The sequence below is a fragment of the Papio anubis genome, chromosome 20, assembly GCF_008728515.1.
Source record: "Papio anubis isolate 15944 chromosome 20, Panubis1.0, whole genome shotgun sequence".
In the NCBI taxonomy this organism is placed as follows: Eukaryota; Metazoa; Chordata; class Mammalia; order Primates; family Cercopithecidae; genus Papio; species Papio anubis.
In genome coordinates, this window is record NC_044995.1 from 40,718,985 (window position 1) to 40,738,450 (window position 19,466).

Consider the following 19,466-nt stretch of genomic DNA (forward strand, 5'->3'; position numbering starts at 1 on the left):
TTCTTAAATGACAAGTACAACCTTTCTTCCCCCTTCCTATTTCCTGGAATGTGGGCGTGATGGCTGGAGCCCTGGCAGCCATCCTGCCACATGTACAGACGAGTGCAGTCCCTTAGGGATGACAGGAGCCTGGTTCCCTGATGATAGCAGAGCCAGATATCAACACAGACTTATAAATGGGGGAGAGAAGGGAGAGAACCAATCTCAACTTCTACCTTGTGTAAGCTGCCGGTTTGGGGGGTTTTCTATGCCAGATACCAAAATAAGTCCTAACTGATTGAAAATGTACTCCAGTCCAGGGCCGGCCAATCAATGTGTTCATCATTCTCCCATCCTCAGTGTTTTGGGTACCACTAAGGAAAGGAGGCTTGTACACCACCTGCCTGCCTGAGGGAGGAGAGAGGGAGGTGGGGTCCCGCCCACACGGTTGTCCCCGGATACAGCTTTGTCCTTGGATGTGTTAGTTCCATGAACTTGGACTTGGGTTTCATGGCGCTTTCCATGACTGAACTTAAGTGCAGTTCTTTCTTAATCAGGGGCGTTTTTAGGCAGAGGGAACAGTCAGCTTTAACAGCTTCTAAGCATGTTCGGGGGACACTGAAACGGTCCGTTCAGGTGACCCTCAGGTCCTGGGGTGAGAAGGCTGAACTGGTGGCCTCCAGGGAGATCAACCTAGAAAAGAGGGATAAGGGCCGGGCGCGGTGGCTCACGCCTGTAATTCCAGCACTTTGGGAGCCTGAGGCGGGTGGATCACAAGGTCAAGACGTCAAGACCATCCTGGCCAACATGGTGAAACCCCCCAACACTTTGGGAGGCTGAGGTGGGTGGATTACAAGGTCAGGAGATCAAGACCATCCTGGCTAACATGGTAAAACTCCATCTCTACTAAAAATATAAAAAACTAGCCTGGGCTGGGCGCGGTGACTGACGCCTGTAATCCCAGCACTTTGGGAGGCTGAGGCGGGCAGATCACGAGGTCAGGAGATCCAGACCATCCTGGCTAACATGGTGAAACCCCGTCTCTACTAAAAATACAAGTTAGCCAGGTGTGGTGGCAGGCACCTGTAATCCCAGCTACTCTGGAGGCTGTGGCAAGAGAGTTGCTTGAACCCAGGAGGTGGAGGCTGTAGTGAGCCGAGATCGTGCCATTCCACTCCAGGCTGGGCAACAAGAGTGAAACTCCATCTCAAAAAAAAAAAAATTTTTTTAAAGGGATTTTTGAGTCTAGCCCTGAAATGTCAGAAATCTCAGTCCATTCGGCTTGCAAAGATTCTGAGAATGGCGGGCCTGGGTTTAGATGTGTTCCTAGAAGCCCTTGGGGCTGTTTTAATTTTCCAAGTTCATGGATTTTCTCTTTTTTCTTTTCTTGAGATAGTCTCACTCTGTCACCCAGGCTGGAGTGCACTGGCACGATGTCGGCTCACTGCAGCCTCAACCTCCTGGGCTCAAGCAAACCTCCCACCTCAGCCTCCGAAGCATCTGAGACTACAGGTGCATGCCACCGTGCCCAGGTAATTTTTGCACTTTTTGTAGAAATGAGATCTTGCTATGTTACCCAGACTGGTCTCAAACTCCTGGGCTCAAGCGATCCTCCCACTTTGGCCTCCCAAAGCGCTGGGATTAGGGGCATAAGCGACAGCGCCCGGCCGGTTCTTTTATGTGACCTGAACGGGGAGCAGAGTCCTCTATTTGCACCCCTGACCCCCAAAGATCTGAAGACCTGAAGCAGGGCAGGGCTTTTCCGCCTCAGCTCTAGTGACATTGGGCCCGGCCGTTCTGTGTGTTGGGGGCTGTCCTGGGCGTCATAGGACAGTTAGTGTCATCCCTGGCCTCCACCCACCAAATGCCAGTAGTTCCCCCTCAGCCTTAACAACAGGAAATGTCTCCAGCTGTTGCCAGTGTCCCTTCGGGGAGGAAGTCACACAAAGCGTCTCGCCTGCCTTGAAGCCTCAGGCAGGGACCAGTTTGCAAGTCAGGTGTCAGTGCCAGGGCTGGCTGAGCCTGCTGTCACCTTTGTGGTCATTCCTTCCCGCACACGGGGCAGGATGCCTCCACTGGCCGGTTCACCGGTGCAACTGTGGGCGCCAGGAGTGGAGTGGGCCCAGCCCATGCATGGCTGAGAGTCCCGGGGTGGGGGAATGGGCACGTTTCCCTCTCGTCCTGCAAACTGCAGCTCCAAGTGCCCTGGAGAGAAAGCAGGCATGGGGACAGAGGGGCCGCAGTGACGAGGGTTCTGGGAGCCCAGGTTTATTTGTACCCCTGGCCCAGGGCCCGTGTCCCCCTACCCTGGGGTTGGCGCTCCCTCCCCACGGGAATGGCCTGGCTTTGTTCCCAGAGGGGGCCAAGGAGCCACTGCCCTGCCCTGTCACTCCACATCCCCTCCACCCCAGCAACCTGGACCTCAGTTTCCCCAAGGAAGAGACGGTCCCATCAGGGGGCCTGTGCTGGGGCTCAGAGAGGCCCTGTGCCCATCACCCACATCCCCGTTCCCATCCCCCTCAGGCAGGTCCAGGGTCCCCTCTATGGGGAGAGTGAGTGGGAGAGGAACGCGGCCTGGTGGGGGCCCAGCGGGCGGGTTCCGGGAGGTGCCTGATCTCCAGGGCCAGGAGAGGCCCCACTCCGCATGCCTGGCCCCTGACTCACTGCCCAGCGCTGGCTGAGTGCCCAGGACAGCCTGAGGCCGGTGGCCTCCAGCCCCGCCCCATCCCACCCCCGCCCCCGTTTGTTCTCCCTCTGAGAGCTGCCCCTTCGGCCACCGGCTCTTTCCTGAATGATGGAGGCCGGCCAGAGGCTTGTTGATGGCTCAGCCCAGCCCTGCTGAGGTGGGAGTAAAGTTTCAGGCCCCAGGATGTGGGGCTCCACACTGGTCCCTGCAGCACTGAGGCTCAACCCCAGGACCATCCATTTTACAGATGGGGAAACTGAGGCACGCAGGACAAGGACAACCCTGGATTGTGAACTTAAGCAGCGAAGCCCCCAACGCCCCCCAGGGGCAGGGTGATCTCACTCGGGACCGGGGCAGCGTGTGTCCATCAGCAGCCCCTGGAGGATCACGCTGGCTTCTCAGATGGGAGGTGGCTCCTTTGAGGAGTCCATCCTGTGTCCGAAGCCACCCAGGTGGGAAGCGGCCAAGCCAGGGTGGGCATCCACACCTGCACCTGCCCGAGCCCCAGAGGGCGGCAGGGGGGCAGCCCAAAGCTCTAGCTACTTAGTCATTATTGGCAGGAGGTGTGCAGGCCACAAACTCACACCACGGCCAGTCCCCTGCTCGTAACTGGTGTTTCTGGGGACGGGAGCCCAGGGCCTATGGAGTCTCGAGGCTGAAGCCTTCCTCGTGCCCTGCTGCTCACTGGGCGGCTTCCCCTGAGGACTAGACTCAGGTCCCTTTCCCCAGACTCCCCAGGCCCTGGCGGGGGTAAAGTGCGTTCTCAGCCAATAGTGGAGGCCACCCAGAGGGGCAGGCGGCTGGGAGCAGCTTGGGATGGCTGCGCCTTTTTTGTTTTTTTTTTTTTTGAGATGGGGTCTCGCTCTGTCGCCCAGGCTGGAGTGCAGTGGCCGGATCTCAGCTCACTGCAAGCTCCGCCTCCTGGGTTCACGCCGTTCTCCTGCCTCAGCCTCCCGTGTAGCTGGGACTACAGGCGCCCGCCACCTCGCCCGGCTAATTTTTTGTATTTTTTAGTAGAGACGGGGTTTCACCGTGTTAGCCAGGATGGTCTCGATCTCCTGACCTCATGATCCGCCCGTCTCGGCCTCCCAAAGTGCTGGGATTACAGGCTTGAGCCACTGCGCCCGGCCTTTTTTTTTTGAGACAGGGTCTCACTCTGTTGCCTAGGCTGGAGTGCAGTGGCGTGATCACAGCCTCACTGCAGCCTCGAATTCATCGGCTCAAACAATCCGCCTGCCTCAGCCTCCTGAGTAGCTGGGGCTAAGCCTTTCATGCAACCCTCCTCTGGCCTGGCATTCAGTGCCCCTTCCCTGATAGTTCTGGACTAAGATGTGCTCAAAGTTCTTCCCAGTTTATGGTTAAAAGAAACAGATCATGGCCGGGTGCAGTGGCTCACCCCTGTAATCCCAGCACGTTGGGAGGCTGAGGCAAGCAGATTACGAGGTCAGGAGTTTGAGACCAGCCTGGCCAAGATGGTGAAACCCCATCTCTACTAAAAATACAAAAATTAGTTGAGCGTGGTGGCACATGCCTGTAATGCCAGCTACTCAGGAGGCTGAAGCAGGAGAATCGCTTGAACCCAGGAGGTGGACGTTGCAGTGACCTGAGATCACACCACTGCACTCTACCCTGGGTGACAGAGCAAGACTCCGTCTCAAAAAAAATAAAGAAAGAAACAGATCACAATGGGGCTTGCCTGTGCACAGGAAGCAAGCTTCCAAGGCTGGATTTGAACCCAGGGTTGTCGGGTCTGAAGCTTCAGTCTCGCTTCTGGGATGGACAGGATGGGAGAGGCCAGGAAGACCAGTTTTGTGTCATTGGCATGACAGTGCTTGGGTTCTGCGGGGGACCCCCCCTTGAGGTCTGGGACTACAGCTTCCAGGCAACTCATCTAGGAATGTGGGCCACACTCGTCCACTCTCACAGTGGCTCCACAACCTCCAGTGACCTCATAAATACACACACACACACACACACACACACACACACACACACACACATATATATATATATTTTTTTTGAGATGGAGTCTTGCCCTCTCACCCAGACTGGAGTGCAATGGCATGATCTCGGCTCACTGCAACCTCCGCCTCCTGGGTTCTAGCGATTCTCTTCCCTCAGTCTCCCAAGTAGCTGTGATTACAGGCACCTGACATCACGTCCCACTAATTTCTGTATTTTTTTAAGTAAAGACGGGGTTTCACCAGGTTGGCCAGGCTGGTCTGGAACTCCTGACCTCAGGTGATCCACCCACCTCGGCCTCACAAAGTGCTGGGATTACAGCCACTGCGCCTGGCTGGCCTCCCATATTTACTTAGAAATGTGAACTGGGCCAGGCACTGTGGCTCATGCCTGTAATCCCAGCACTTTGGGAGGCCAAGGCAGGAAGATTGCTTGAACTGAGGAGTTCAAGACCAGCCTGGACAACATGGTGAGACTCCTGTCTCTACAAAAGACCTAAAAAATTAGCCAGGCATGGTAGCGTGCACCCATAGTCCTGGCTACTTGGGAGGCTGAGGCGGGAGGATTGCCTCAACCCTGGGAGGTCAAGGCTGCAGTGAGCTAGGATCGCACCACTGCACTCCAGCCTGGGTGACAAAGCGAGGCCCTGTCTCAAAAAAAAAAAAAAAAAAAAGAGGGGGGGGGGGGGGGGGGGAGGGAGGAAGGAAGGAAGGGAGCAAGGGAGGGAGGGAAGGAGGGAGGGAGGGAGAGAGAGAGAGAGAGAAAGGAAAGGAAGGAAGGAAGAAAGAAAAGAGAAATGTGTGCTGTAAGCCTGTGGCCGGCCAGGCCCTCCTTCATGGAGTCACGCCCCAGTGGAGGCCACTGTGTCAGGTTTTCTGCAGGCGGGTGTCAGAGCCAGGGCTTTAATTCGAGCTGTGCTCTTAATCCCTACCCACAAATGAACACTGTGGGGTCGGGGAGGGATGCTCTGTGGCTCTGTGGGAGGCCCAGGGAGGAGGCGTCATTTGTCCCAGATATGAGTCCCTGGGGGATAAAGGTGTGGAGACTGTGAGCCAGGCAGGGGACACAGCAAGGCTGGCATGGAGGAGACAGGGGGATAGCAGGAGGGCAGGGTCCTTGATCACGCCAGGCCTGCAGTCCACAGGGCAATGTGGGGAGGATTTTCCGATTCCAAGACAAACCCCAGCTCTGGGAGGAGGGAACCTGACATGGGCCCCTTGACACAGTGGCCCCGCCTGTCTAGGTGGCTGATGTCATTATTTACCCTCAAGCTCCCCGCTCCCCATCCCAGGAACAGCCCCAGAGCAGCCCAGCCCAGGGGAGGGACGGCTGCGGATGGAGCAGAAAGTTGCCAGGAAACCCAAGCGGCCGTGCTCAGTGGGGTGATGGGGACCAGAGACTCCCACTCAGAATCCTCAGTGGCTTTTTTATCCCTTCATCATCATGGAAAATCACTGCCTGCAAGGGAGGAAGGTGCTGACCCCAGACTGGGGAGGTTGGGGGGGACTAGGCCAGGGCCAGCTGCAGGGCCGGGCAGCCTACACCCCTCTCCCCACCTCCCTCTGGCAGCCCTGGCTCAGCCCAGAGACTCAGGCTGACTCACTGCAGACAGCTGTGGTCTGGGATGCCTCAGGCTGCTGGAAGAGGAACGGCCTGGGGACAGGAGAGGGGGAGGGACAGCAGGGGACATTAGCTGTGGGTGTCAGACTTGCTGGGAGTGGGGCAAATTCCTCCCACCTTCCACTCTGTCCTGGCCAGAGCTGTTGAGCCTGCGGAGACAGGACAGGACCACCAGCCCTCATCCTGTCTGCAGGGGTGGCGTTCCCCAAGCTGCAGGCTGCCCCCGGCCCTGCAGGACAAGCGCCTTTGGGCGGGTGGGTGGGTGCTGAGCCTACGGACCAGGGAGCCAGAAGCGCATTTTACCAGCGCCCCGTTCTGAGCCAGAGAACTGGAACCGGTGAGGATCAGAATCCAGCCACAGTGACCCGAGACTCCTATTTCTCTCTGTAAAATGTGTGGCTGTCACCCTCTCTCCCTTCGGCGACCACCAGGGCAGAACAATAGATGGTCAGGAAACTCTGAATGTCTGCAGGTCTGTGTCACCCTCAAAGCAAAGCCCTGGTACAGGCTCCCTCCCAATGCAGCAGCCGCGCCGATGTACTGAATCTCCATCACCCTGACCTCTGGGTCATGCCCCACCCGTGCTGTGCACCCGGTCCCCCCACCCCTGCCTGGGGATGCACCCTGTCCTTTGCCCCCCGTCTCAGTCTTCAGGGCATCCTTGAGCTGCCACCTCCCAGGCTCCTCCTTCCCAGCCTGGCCATCTGAGCCCACTTATCCTGTTTGCCACTTGGTTGAGCACCAATTTCGTCAATCAAGCAATTATCGAGCGCATGTGTGCAGGCTCCGGGACGCTCCCTGTGTTGGCTGCTCCATTTTCCCTCCCAGGGGCGTTTTGGAAGCTTCCCAAAACAAAAGGCGGAAGGCAGGAAGGAAGTGCCACCCTGTGGACGCGGGAAAGATGACAGGCCCTGCCTTTGTCTCCGGGCGCCTGCGCAGCCCCCATCCCATCCCACTTCCAGAGCCCCTGGGGAGGGGGAGATTAGCTTTGTCTCCATTGTCGGGTGGAGAAACTGAGGCTCTGAGGTGCCCGTCACCCAGCGAGTCAGTGGCAGAGCCAGGATATGAACCCAGGTGTCCTGGTCAGTCTGCTCTTTTTGGATTTTTGTGGTGTTTTGTTTTGTTTTTTGAGACGGAGTTTCGCTCTTGTTGCCCAGGCTGGAGTACAATGGCGGGATCTCAGCTCACTGCAGCCTCTGCCTCCCAGGTTCAAGCAATTCTCCTGCCTCAGCTTCCTGAGTAGCTGGGATTACAGGCATGCGCCAATACGCCCGGGTAATTTTGTATTTTTAGTAGAGACGGGGTTTCTCCAGGTTGGTCAGGCTGGTCTCAAATCCCCAACCTCAGGTGATCTGCCCAGGTTGGTCTCCCAAAGTGCTGGGCTCAAGAGATCCTCCCACGTCAGCCTCCCAAGTAGCTAGGACTACAGGTGTGCACCATCACATCTGGCTGGTAATTTTAAAATTTCTTTGTTGTTGTTTGTTTTTTTAAGGCAGAGTCTCGTTCTGTCACCTGGAGTGCAGTGGCACGATCTTGGCTCACTGCAACCTCAGCCTCCCGAGTTCAAGAGATTCTCCTGCCTCAGCCTCCCGAGTAGCTGGGATTACAGGTATGCGCCACCACACTTGTCTAATTTTTGTATGTTTAGTAGAGACGAGGTTTTACCATTTTGGCCAGGCTGGTCTTGAACTCCTGACCTCAGGTGATCTGCCTGCCTCAGCCTCCCGGAGTGCTGGGATTATAGGCGTGAGCCTGGAAATTTTAGAATGTTTTTTAGAGATGGGGTCTTGCTATATTGCCCAGACTGCTCTTGAACTCCTGGGCTCAAGCAATCCTCCTGCCTCAGGCTCCCAAAGTGCTGGGATTATAGGCATGAGCCGTGACCCCCGGCCACGTTTGTGGGCCTAACCACCCCAGTGTCGTGTCACCCCCAGGCTGACCCTGTCCTTCCTTCAATCCACCCAGTAAGGCACCATTGCCTGGGCTTCATCAGCCCGTCCCTGTTGGGTTCAGGTCGTGGGAGGCAGTGGTGGGAGATAGAGCCTGGAGCAGGGGATGGGCTGGACTCTTTCCCCCCTCCCTCTGCCGGGGACCACATGTGCAGCAGTTCTTTCCCTCCTATGAGTTTCTGGCTCCCACCAGCTCCCAGGCTCCAGAAACCACGTCTTCCCTCTCCTGGTTTTGTGGTGGTGGCGCTTTCTGCTGTTGCTTATTTCTGGGTTACCTCACTGTCCCCCCGTTTCATCTTGAACATTTTTTGTGATTTTAATTGTAGTCCAATACACCTCACATAAAATTGACCATGTTAACCCTTTTTTTGAGACGGAGTCTCTCTCTGTCGCCCAGGCTGGAGTGCAGTGGCATGATCTCAGCTCACTGCAACCTCCGCCTCCTGAGTCCAAACGATTATCCTGCCTCAGCCTCCCAAGTAGCTGGAATTACAGGCACCCACCAGCACGCCTGGCTAATTTTTTTGTATTTTTAGTAGAGGCGGGGTTTCACTATGTTGGGCAGGCTGATCTCGAAATCCTGACCTTGTGATCTGCCCGCCTCAGCCTCCCAAAGTGCTGGAATTACAGGCGTGAGCCACCGCACCCATCTTTCATTTCTTTTATCCCCTGTAGTGTCCCACAAGCCTACGAGAGAGCGTGGTTCGCAGTAAGCACTCAACATTTGTCGAGTGAATGAATGGACGAGCAGAGGACTTGACAAAATCTCCAACTCAGAGAAGCGACAGCAGAGAACACACTCACCAGGTCAGCCATCACAGCACAGGCCAGGTACCGTGGCAGCCTATGGAGACTGCATGTTGCCCAGAGTTCTGGGAAAATCTTCCCCGTCTGGGTCCTTCTCCTGGGGAGTCCAATCCACACACAGATGAAAGAAGGAAGCGAGGCTGGCCTGGGCGGGGGCTCACACGTGTAATCCCAGCACTTTGGGAGGCTGAGGCGGGCAGATTACCCAAGGTCAGGAGTTCAAGACCAGCCTGACCAACATGGTGAAACCCCGTCTCTACCAAAAATTCAAAAATTAGCCAGGCATTGGCTGGGTGTGGTGGCTCATGCCTGTAATGCAAGCATTTTGGGAGGCCAAGGTGGGCAGATCACAAGGTCAGGAGATCAAGACCATCCTGGCTAACACAGTGAAACCCCGTCTCTACTAAAAATACAAAAAATTAGCCAGGCGTGGTGGCGGGCGCTTGTGGCCCCAGTTACTTGGGAGGCTGAGGTGGGAGAATGGCATTAACCCAGGAGGCGGAGGTTGCAGTGAGCTGAGATGGCGCCACTGCACTCCAGCCTGGGAGACAGAGCAAGACTCCATCTCAAAAAAAAAAATTGCCAGGCATGGTGGCACTCGCCTGTCATCCCAGCTACTAGGGAGGCTGAGGCAGGAGAATTGCTTGAACCTGGGAGGCGGAGGTTGCAGTGAGCCAAGATCATGCCACTGCTCTCCAGCCCGGGGTGACAGAGCCAGACTCCGTCTCAAAAAAAAAAAAAAAATGAGCGAACAGAAGAAAGTGCATTGAGTTTAGACAAACCGGTTCATTTAAGAAATTTAATTGATCACAGTAAGACAGTCAGGCTACAAAAACCTTCTATACAGTGGTTTAAAAAGTGACACCCGTCTCCCAGAAGCCACTCATACATACAGCGGGGACATCATCCTCCCGAAAAGCGTTGCACACAGTCCAGTTTGTGCAAATAATCTTTGTACATAGAGAAGAGGCATTTCAGAGACAATAACCCACTACGCAGGGCACCGAGAATAGTCACTGAAGAAATACAGCAACCAGCGTTTGCATAAATAAATAGATTTTATATATACGTATATATATATATAAGTGATAACAGGTTCAACCAATATACAAAGTGCAAACATAACAAAAAACCCCACTATCTGTACAGGGACGCATTTGCATGCTCCGAAACCAGAAAGGCTTGTCATGGTTCCCTGCACTGGGGGGGGGCACAGTGTTTCGTCCCTGGGGACAACAGCCAATCCCTGTGACATCTCCACACCGGGAATCTGAGGGAGGCTGTCACTCTCTCTCGGGTCATCAGTGCAACAGTAACATTTAGGGCAATTTCAGAAAGAACCTGAAGTCCCGTCAAACGATCCAGACTGGAGGATTTACTTTTTTTTTTTATAGTTTTATTTATGAGATAGAGTCTTGATCTGTTGCCCAGGCTGGAGTGCAGTAGCTTGATCATGGCTCACTGCAACCCCCACCTCCTGGGCTCAGGCGATCCTCCTGCCTCAGCCTCCCGAGTAGCTGGGATCACAGGCATGTACCACTGCACCCCGCTGATTTTTAACTTTTTGATTTTTGTAGCGATGGGATCTCGCTTTGTTGCTCAGGCCTGGTCTCCAACTCCTGAAAATCTTCCCCTTCTAGGTCCTTCTCCTGGGGAGTCCAATCCACAAACAGATGAAAGAAGGGAGCGAGTCCGGCCCGGGCGGGGGTTCATACCTGTAATCCCAGCACTTTGGGAGGCTGAGGTGGGCGGATCACCCAAGGTCAGGAGTTCAAGACAAGCCTGACCAACATGGTGAAACCCCGTCTCTACCAAAAATTCAAAAAGTAGCCAGGCGTTGGCTGGGCGTGGTGGCTCACGCCTGTAATGCAAGCATTCTGGGAGGCTAAGGTGGGCAGATCACGAGGTCAGGAGATCAAGTGATCCTTCTGACTCAGCCTCCCAAAGTGCTGGGATTACAGGGGATTACAGGCATGAGGCACCTGTGTCTGGCCAACTTCATTTTTTAAGAGATGGGGTCTTACTATGTTGCCCAGGCTGGAGTGCAGTGGCATAATCATAGCTTACAGCAGCCTCAAATGCCTGAGCTCAAACCCTCCTCCCACCTCAGCCTCGCCATGCCTGGCCAGAGGCCACAGGCTGCTGATGCACCAGGCATGTGTTTTTTGTTTTGTTTTGTTTTGTTTGAAACAAGTTTTGCTTTTGTCACCCAGGCTGGAGTGCAATGGCACAATCTCAGCTCACTGCAACTTCCAACTCCTGGGTTCAAGCGATTCTCCTGCCTCAGCCTCCCGAGTCACTGGGATTACAGGTATGCACCACCACACCCGGCTACCTTTTGTATTTTTTGTAGAGACAGAGTTTCACCATGTTGGCCAGGCTGGTCTCGAACTCCTAACTTCAGATGATCCGCCCTCCTGGGCCTCCCAAAGTGCTGGGATTACAGGCGTGAGCCACTGCACCTGGCCTTACCATGCATGTTTTAAACACATACCCATCAATGACAAGATCGGGGATGTGAATGGCTTGGAGGCATTTGCATAGTAGTGGAGGCACTAGGTGAGCAGACATAAAGAAGACAATGGCAGTTCTCAATATTCACCATCACGGCTTTGAAATCCCGGTCAACCTGCCCCTCTCTGTCTCTGGCATTCATTGACACGGGCTTTCCCTGGCCTGAGATCCCATCCCAACACACAGGACAGAAAACAGTGCAAAACAACACAGATGCTGAATTGACACAATGTACAACTCTGAACTGAGAAAGTGCAAGGAGACCACAGGAATGGAAGTGGGTAGGGGTGGGGAGGACGGGCACCAGGCTGGCGTCCTGACAGCCACACCTGGGTGCAGGCCACGTGTCCTCATGGCCAAGGTAACCGGGTGTCTCAGGCACTTAATAAATATGAAGGGTGACCAGAGACTCAGGCTCTCCCTCTGGGAAGTGGCGTCATTTGGGGAATGAGTTTGGTCTCGGTGCCACCCCGGATTCAGCCGGATCAGTTCCGATGCCATGAATCCCTTACCCGGTTTGAGGAAGGTACAAGCCCAGCTTGAAAGACACTGGGTGGGTCCTGATTCCGGGGTGACAGGGCAAAGGCTAACTTGGCTGTTGAGCAAGGCTTGCGTAGAAGAGGTAAACACGTTGACTCCTGAGTTTAAGGGTTCGGCTTAGAGACTGGTGGACGAGGCAGGGCCAGGGGTCCCGTTGGTGACATCTGCTGTCGTGTGTTGAAAGCCACTTGCTTCTCTGGACCTGACATCCCCTGCCCTTTCATCTTCCACGTTTGAGGATTGTGTCACGGTGGAGAGAAACTCAAAACTTCCAAATGGACGTGTCATCCTGGCACCCCGGGCCTGTTTCTCTCCTCCTTCACAAGTAAAGAAAGAAACCAAAAATCCCAACCTGTCACCGCTGACACTGTCCCAAGCCTGTTCTGCCTCCCGATGACAATAACATAAAACAAAGCTCTGTAGGCAATGCTTTCTATCTTCTCTGTTGTCTTTTTGAGACGGAGTCTGGCTCTGTCGCCCTGGCTGATGCAGGCCGTGGATCTCAGCTCACTGCAAGCTCCGCTCGGGTTTACGCCATTCTCCCTGCCTCAGCCTCCCGAGTAGTTTGGGACTACAGCGCCACTTTGCCTCAAGTTTTTGTATTTTTAGTAGAGACGGGTTTTAATTTGTTCGCCAGGATGGTCTCTGATCTCCTGACTCGTGATCCGCCTCTGTCTCGCCTCCCAAAGTGCTGGGATTACAGGTTTGAGCCATCACCAAGCGGTCTTCTCTGTCTTTGACTAAAACGAGGCCGGCGAGGTCTCAGGAAGGGTTCTGGGCAGGGACGGACTCCAGGGACTCCAGGCAGATGTTCACGCCACGTCATCCTCCAGACTGACCATCTGTCTCAGCCAACAGATGGTAAACAGCGGAAACGATCAGTCCAGCATTCAGGAAACTCGGCCGGAGGCCACCTACTTCTCACCTCCTGGGCTCGGCAGCCTCCCACATCCTGATCCCTCAGCATGTTCCGCCAGGAGCCGCCAGAGGGAGACGGTGAGTACACCATTCAGTCACTTCCCACCGCTCTCAGGGCAAAAGCCAAAGTCCTCCCCCCGGTGGCCCACGAGGCTCTGCACAACCAGCCTGGTCGTCTCCTGCCTTTTTACCCCTCTTTGCTCCAGCTACAACGGCCTCAAACCCAACAGGCATGGTCCAGCCTCAGGGCCTTCGCACAGGCTGTTCCTCTGGCTCAGAGAAGCCTACCTACCCTAAACCCCTTGTCTGAAGATCAAGGCGGGCATGGTAGCGCACGCCTGCAATCCCAGCACGTGGGGAGGCCAAGGCGGGTGGATCACTTGAGGTCAGGAGTTCGAGACCAGTCTGGGCAACATGGCAAAACCTCATCTCTACTAAAAATACAGAAATTACCCGGGCATAGTGTTGTAATCCCAGCTACTCAGGAGGCTGAGGCTGAGGCATGAGAATTGCTTGAACCCAGGAGGCAGAAGTTGCAGTGAGCCAAGATCGCAACACTGCACTCCAGCCTGGGTGGCAAAGCAAGACCCTGTTTCAAAACAACAACAACAACAAAAACACACACAAAAAACACCTCCTCTCCCTTCCTCCCTCCCAGCCCTCTGGAAACCCTTCTTTGAGTTTTGTTTTGTTTTTTTAAGAGACAAAGTCTTGCTCTGTCACCCAGACTGGAGTGCAGTGGTGCAATCACGACTCACTGCAGTCTTGACCTCCTACTTTAGCCTCCCTAGTAGCTGTAACTATAGGTGCTTGTCTAGGCTAAATTTTTATTTTTTTGCAGAGATGGGGTGTTGCTATGCTGCGCAGGCTGGTCATGAACTCTGAGCTCAGGTGATTCACCTGCTCAGCCTCCCCAAGTTCTGGGATCACATGTATGAACCACCATGTCTGGCCTCTGAACTCCTTTTTTTTGAAATGGAGTTTTGCTCTTGCCACCCGGGCTGCAGTGCAGTGGCGCGATCTCGGCTCACTGCAACCTCCGCCTCCCGGGTTCAAGCCATTTTTCTATCTCAGCTTCCCAAGTAGCTGGGATTACAGGTGCCTGCTACCACGCCCAGCTAATTTTTTGTATTTTTAGTAGAGATGGGGTTTCCTTATGCTGGGCATGCTGATCTTGAACTCCTGACCTCAGGTGATCCACCACCTTGGCCTCCCAAAGTGCTGGGATTACAGGCGTGAGCCGCCACGCCCGGCCTCTGAACTCCTTTTGACTTTCTTTGCCCCGTCACCATCTGATGGAACTCTATTCGCTGATCCAGCGTTCCTTACATCACCGAGGCCGTTGTCCACTGACATTCTGAACGAGCGCACAGAAGCATTCACCTAAGGCCGTCCTCGATCTGGAGGGCTGGGGAAGCCTTGGCCTGAGAATCCTACGCCTCCAGCCGGGAGGGGGCCGCCATGGGCTCTGGCCTTCTAGAGGGGGTCACTCACCGAGGGGTAGCTGTAGCCGTCCTGGTTGCGGCAAATGTGGACCTCATCCTCTGTGGTCTTCTGATAGACAGGGTTGTCAAAGTTGATGCTGTTGATGCTCTTCAGCCGCCAGTTCTTCCAGAGGAGGAAGGCCCCCAAGCAGAGGAAGACGAGGAGCACTGTAGGGAGAGGCACACTCTGTCACACAGCTCCGCTCAAGACAAGAGACCCAGCTCCATGGCTGGAGCGAAAACACGGGCATCGTACCATAACCTGGACTCCTGGTCTTTTATGTTTGTTTAGAGATAGTCTTGAGGTCTGGGCACAGTGGCTCACGCCTGTAATCCCAGCACTTTGGGAGGCCGAGGCGGGCAGATCATGAGGTCAGGAGTTCGAGACCAGCCTGGCCAACATGGTGAAACCCCGTCTCTACTAAAAAGACAAAAATTAGCTGGGCGTGGTGGCGGGTACCTGTAGTCCCAGCTATTCGGGAGACTGAGGCAAGAGAATTGCTTGAACCCGGGAGGCGGAGGTTGCAGTGAGCTGAGATTGCACCACTGCACTCCAGTCTGGTGACAGAGCAAGACTCCGTCAAAAAAAAAAAAAAAAAAAAGAGAGACAGTGTCTTGCTCTGTGCCCCAGGCTGGAGTGCAGTGGCATCATCATAGATCACTGCAGCCTCAACCTCCTGGCCTCAAGCGATCCTCCCAACTCAGCTTTCTGAATAGCTGGGACTATAGACATGCACCACCATATCCGGCTTTTTTTTTTTTTTTTTTTTTTTGTGTTGAGACCAGCCTGGCCAATGAGGTGAAACCCCATCTCTACTAAAATTACAAAAACCAGCCAGGTATGGCGGTGCGTGCCTGTAATCCCAGCTACTCGGGAGGCTGAGGCAGGAGAACTGCTTGAACACAAGAGGCGGAGGTTGCAGTGAGCTGAGGTTGAGCAACTGCACTCCAGCCTGGGCAACAAAGCGAGACTCCATCTCAAAAAAACAAAAAATAAACAGGCCAGGCGCGGTGGCTCACGCCTATAATCCCAGCACCTTGGGAGGCTGAGGCGGGTGGATCATGAGGTCAGGAGTTCAAGATCAGCCTGGCCAACATAGTGAAACCCCATCTCTACTAAAAACTACAAAAATTAGCTGGGCGTGGGGGTGGGCGCCTATGGTCCCAGCTACTCGGGAGGCTGAGGCAGGAGAATCGCTTGAACCCGGGAGGTGGAGGTTGCAGTGAGCCAAGATCGTGTCACTGCACTCCAACCTGGGTGACAGGGCAAGACTCCATCTCAAAAAAAAACCAAAAAGAAAAAAAAAAAACAAACAAACAGAAAATAGGCAACTCTATCCATAAGAATTTTATTTATTTATTTATTTTGAGACGGAGTCTTGCTCTGTTGCCAGGCTGGAGTACAGTGGCGCAGTCTCAGTTCACTGCAACCTTGACCTCCCAGGTTCAAGCAATCCTCCTACCTCAGCCCCTCAAGTAGCTGGGACCACAGGCAAGTGTCACCTGCCCAGCTAATTTTTGTATCTTTTGTAGAAACAGGGTTTCGCCATGTTGCCCAGGTTGGTCTCGAAGCCCTAAGCCCAAGCGATCCACCCACCTCAGCCTCCCAAAGTGCTGGGATTACAGGCATGAGCCACGGCGCCCAGCCTCGTAAGTATAAGGAATGTGTAACCTGAAGCCCACTGGGTGAGCCACAGCCCAGAAGTAGCTGACTTCTTCCATATTTCTGTCCAGGATTAGCCACACACAAGGCTGTGACTTTTTAAGAAATAGGAACCGGGGTACAGTGGCTTGTACCAGCTACTCGGGAGGCCGAGGTGGGAGGATCACTTGAGCCTAGACATTGAGGCTACAGCAAGGCATGATCGCGCCCCTGCACTCTAGCCTGGGTGACAGAGCAAGACTCTGTCTCTAAAACAAATTAAATTTCTTTTTTCTTTTCTTTTTTTTTTTTTTTTTTTTTTTGTTGAGACAGAGTCTCGCTTTGTCTCAACAAAGCGGGAGCTCCGCCTCCCGGGTTCACGCCATTCTCTTGCCTCAGCCTCCCGAGTAGCTGGGACTACAGACGCCCGCCACCTCGCCCAGCTAGGTTTTTGTATTTTTTTAGTAGAGACGGGGTTTCACCGTGTTAGCCAGGATGGTCTCGATCTCCTGACCTTGTGATCCACCCGTCTCGGCCTCCCAAAGTGCTGGGATTACAGGCTTGAGCCACCACGCCCGGCCAAATTTCTTTTTTCTTAAAATTTAAGAAAAAAGGAAAAAAGAAATGTGATGTGAGTTAGGATGAGCATGAGTGAGGCAGCGAGAGTGCGCCTCTCCACACAGTCCCCTGCAAGAGAACCAGTTCCCCAGAAGGCACTCAAGTCTCAGTGAGGCCATGTCCGCAGCACAGGACCCAGCTCCACGTCCTCCATCTGACCCCTTAGCTGTCTGATCTTGTCACTGTCAGCCCGAAGCCGGGAGAGGCTGTCGGGGTGATAAGGGACACTCAGTGGGGCTGTACCCTGCCCGGGAGAAAAGGTGAACAGGCCCAACTGGCCAGGCACGAGGTCACCTTGCAGGAGGCTGTGACCTGGGGGATGCTGGGGGACTGGCCCGCGCTTACCAGTGGGGAGGACGATGGACAGAGCTCCCACGCTCTTGGGTTTCTCCTCATTTCCTCTGCCAGCAACGTCGCCCAGAGCTGCAGGAGAGAAGCAAGAGTGAGGCCCAGGTCTAAAGGAAGACCACCAAGAAATGGAGCAGGCAGAGGACGGCAGTCACGGCCAGGAAAGTGCCCAGCACGTCTCCCTGGGCACTTGGAGAATTTCCCGAGTCTGTGAGACGCCACACGGGCTTATTTGTGAGTTACCAAAGTTGCGGGACTCCATTCCAGTTTCAGAAGGCTTTTTTTTGGGAGGATAGAAATAGGGGTCTGGCTATGTTGCCCAGGCTGGTCTTGAACTCAAGTGATCCTCCTGTCTCAGCCTTCCAAAGTGTGGGGATTATAGGCGTGAGGCACCGAGCCCAGCCTGAGAAGGTTCTGGAGCCTCACATTCATGGGTCTTTAGGGCAGGGTCGCAGACGCTTTCATTCCAGGAGGTTGACAAGGTTGTGGGTGAAATTTTCGTCAACTTATCTCTGCATTTTATTAAAATGAGCATATTTTGGTCCGGGCGTGGTGGCTCACACCTGTAATCACAGCACTTTGGGAGGCTGAGGCGGGTGGATCACCTAAGGTCAGGAGTTCAAGACCAGCCTGATCAACATAGTGAAACCCTGTCTCTACTAAAAATACAAAATTAGGTGGGCGTGGTGGCGGGCACCTGTAATTCCAGCTACTTGGGAGGCTGAGGAAGGAGAATCACTTGAACCCGGGAGATGGAGTTGCAGTGAGCCAAGATCGCATCATTGCACTTCAACCTGGGCAACAGAGCAAGACTCCCTCTCAAAAAAAAAAAAAGCCAGGCCTAGTGGCTCAAACCTGTAATCCGAGCACTTTGGGAGGCTGAGGTGGGCAAATTGCCTGAGGTCAGGAGTTCAAGACCAGCCTGGCCAACACAGTGAAACCCTGTCTCTACTAAAAATACAAAAATTAGCCAGGCGTGGTGGCGGGCACCTGTAATCCCACCTACTCAGGAGGCTGAGGCAGGAGAATCACTTGAACCCAGGAGGCAGAGGTTGCGGTGAGCCGAGATCGTGCCACTGCACTCCAGCCTGGGCAATAGAGCAAGACTACATCTCAAAAAGAAAAAAAGAATAAACATTTATTTCTGGCCGGGCGCAGTGGCTCAAGCCTGTAATCCCAGCACTTTGGGAGGCCGAGACGGGCGGATCACGAGGTCAGGAGATCGAGACCATCCTGGCTAACACGGTGAAACCCCGTCTCTACTAAAACACAAAAAATTAGCCGGGCGCGGTGGCGGGCGCCTGTAGTCCCAGCTACTTGGGAGGCTGAGGCAGGAGAATGGCGCGGACCCGGGAGGCGGAGCTTGCAGTGAGCCGAGATCGCGCCACTGCACTCCAGCCTGGGCGACAGAGTGAAGACTCCGCCTCAAAAAAAAAAAAAAAAAAACAACAACAAAAAAAAAAACAATGAGTGTATTTTGAAGGGGACAGGGGAGCCACCTTCGGACCCTACAGTGCCCAGCATGCTCAGTCCTGAGGTTGAATGGCACAGAGGCTGATTGTCCTGCATCAACTGTCCCACGAATTATGGGATGGGGATAACCTCGGTACAGAACCATGCAAGTAGACCTGGGCCATTCAACATAAAGGCCCCGGGCAAGTCAACATTTCAAGTCCACTAGAGCTAGGCACGGTGACTCACGCCTGTAATCGCAGCACATTAGGAGACCACGACAGGAGAATCACCTAAGGCCAGGAATTTGAGACCAGTCTGGGCAACATAGCCAGAACTCCCTCCTCTCTACACAAATGAATGAATGAACGAACAAACGAACGAACGAACGAACGAACGAATGAACGAACGGCTTCTTTGCCAAATTTGAGGAGGTCTGGAATTCTAGCAGTGCCCCACCTCCCCAAAGAAAGAAGGTTTCCTGGCCTCTCCCAGGCAGTTTCCATTTTATCCTGCTTGTAACTGAACAAAGGTTTCAGCTACTCTGGGGAAAAAAAAAAAAAAAAAAAAAAAGAATGGTCTGAAATTTGCTGATGTGCCATTTTTTTTTGTTTGCTAGAAGTCTAGGAGCACCATATCCCAGCAGCTCAAAGCAGGTTGGGCGCCCTCTGGTGGACAAATGAATGACGTCCTGACCCATACCTGGGTCTCATCACATCCAGGGAGGACAGTGAGGCCAGGTCTTGTAGGACGAAGACAGCCAGACCCTCACCCCAGTCCCCAAACTAAAGGAGGAGCCAAAAAGCTTAGGAATCCGATAATATTCCTTTTTTTGGGGGGTGGGGTGGGGACGGAGTATCACTCTTGTCCTCCAGGATTGGAGTGCAATGGCACAATCTCAGCTCACTGCAACCTCTGCCTCCTGGATTCAAGTGATTTTCATGCTT

General features: G+C 54.1%; 1 protein-coding gene and 1 long non-coding RNA gene across 3 annotated transcripts in view; one reads left to right on the forward strand and one right to left on the reverse strand.

Annotated features, from left to right (window-relative positions):
* The first annotated feature begins 7,806 nt into the window (after window positions 1–7,806).
* On the forward strand, window positions 7,807–17,677 carry LOC110741890. Of its 2 annotated transcripts, none has more exons than XR_004180380.1 (4): window positions 7,807–7,856; window positions 8,872–9,027; window positions 12,916–13,053; window positions 17,128–17,677. It is a non-coding gene; the product is annotated as an uncharacterized LOC110741890 (long non-coding RNA). The 2 variants fall into 2 exon arrangements; XR_004180381.1 differs by having other exon boundaries at window positions 8,872–9,003.
* The window catches only part of LDLR (low density lipoprotein receptor), a 42,699-nt gene continuing 36,016 nt past the window's right edge, over window positions 12,784–19,466 (reverse strand). Inside the window, exons 16-18 of the mRNA XM_031659896.1 lie at window positions 17,065–17,142; window positions 14,470–14,627; window positions 12,784–12,905 (exon numbers count right to left, since the gene is read on the reverse strand). Coding sequence (XP_031515756.1) covers window positions 12,870–12,905; window positions 14,470–14,627; window positions 17,065–17,142 — 272 coding nt within the window. The 3' untranslated portion in view covers window positions 12,784–12,869. The remainder of the gene's footprint in view (window positions 12,906–14,469; window positions 14,628–17,064; window positions 17,143–19,466) is intronic.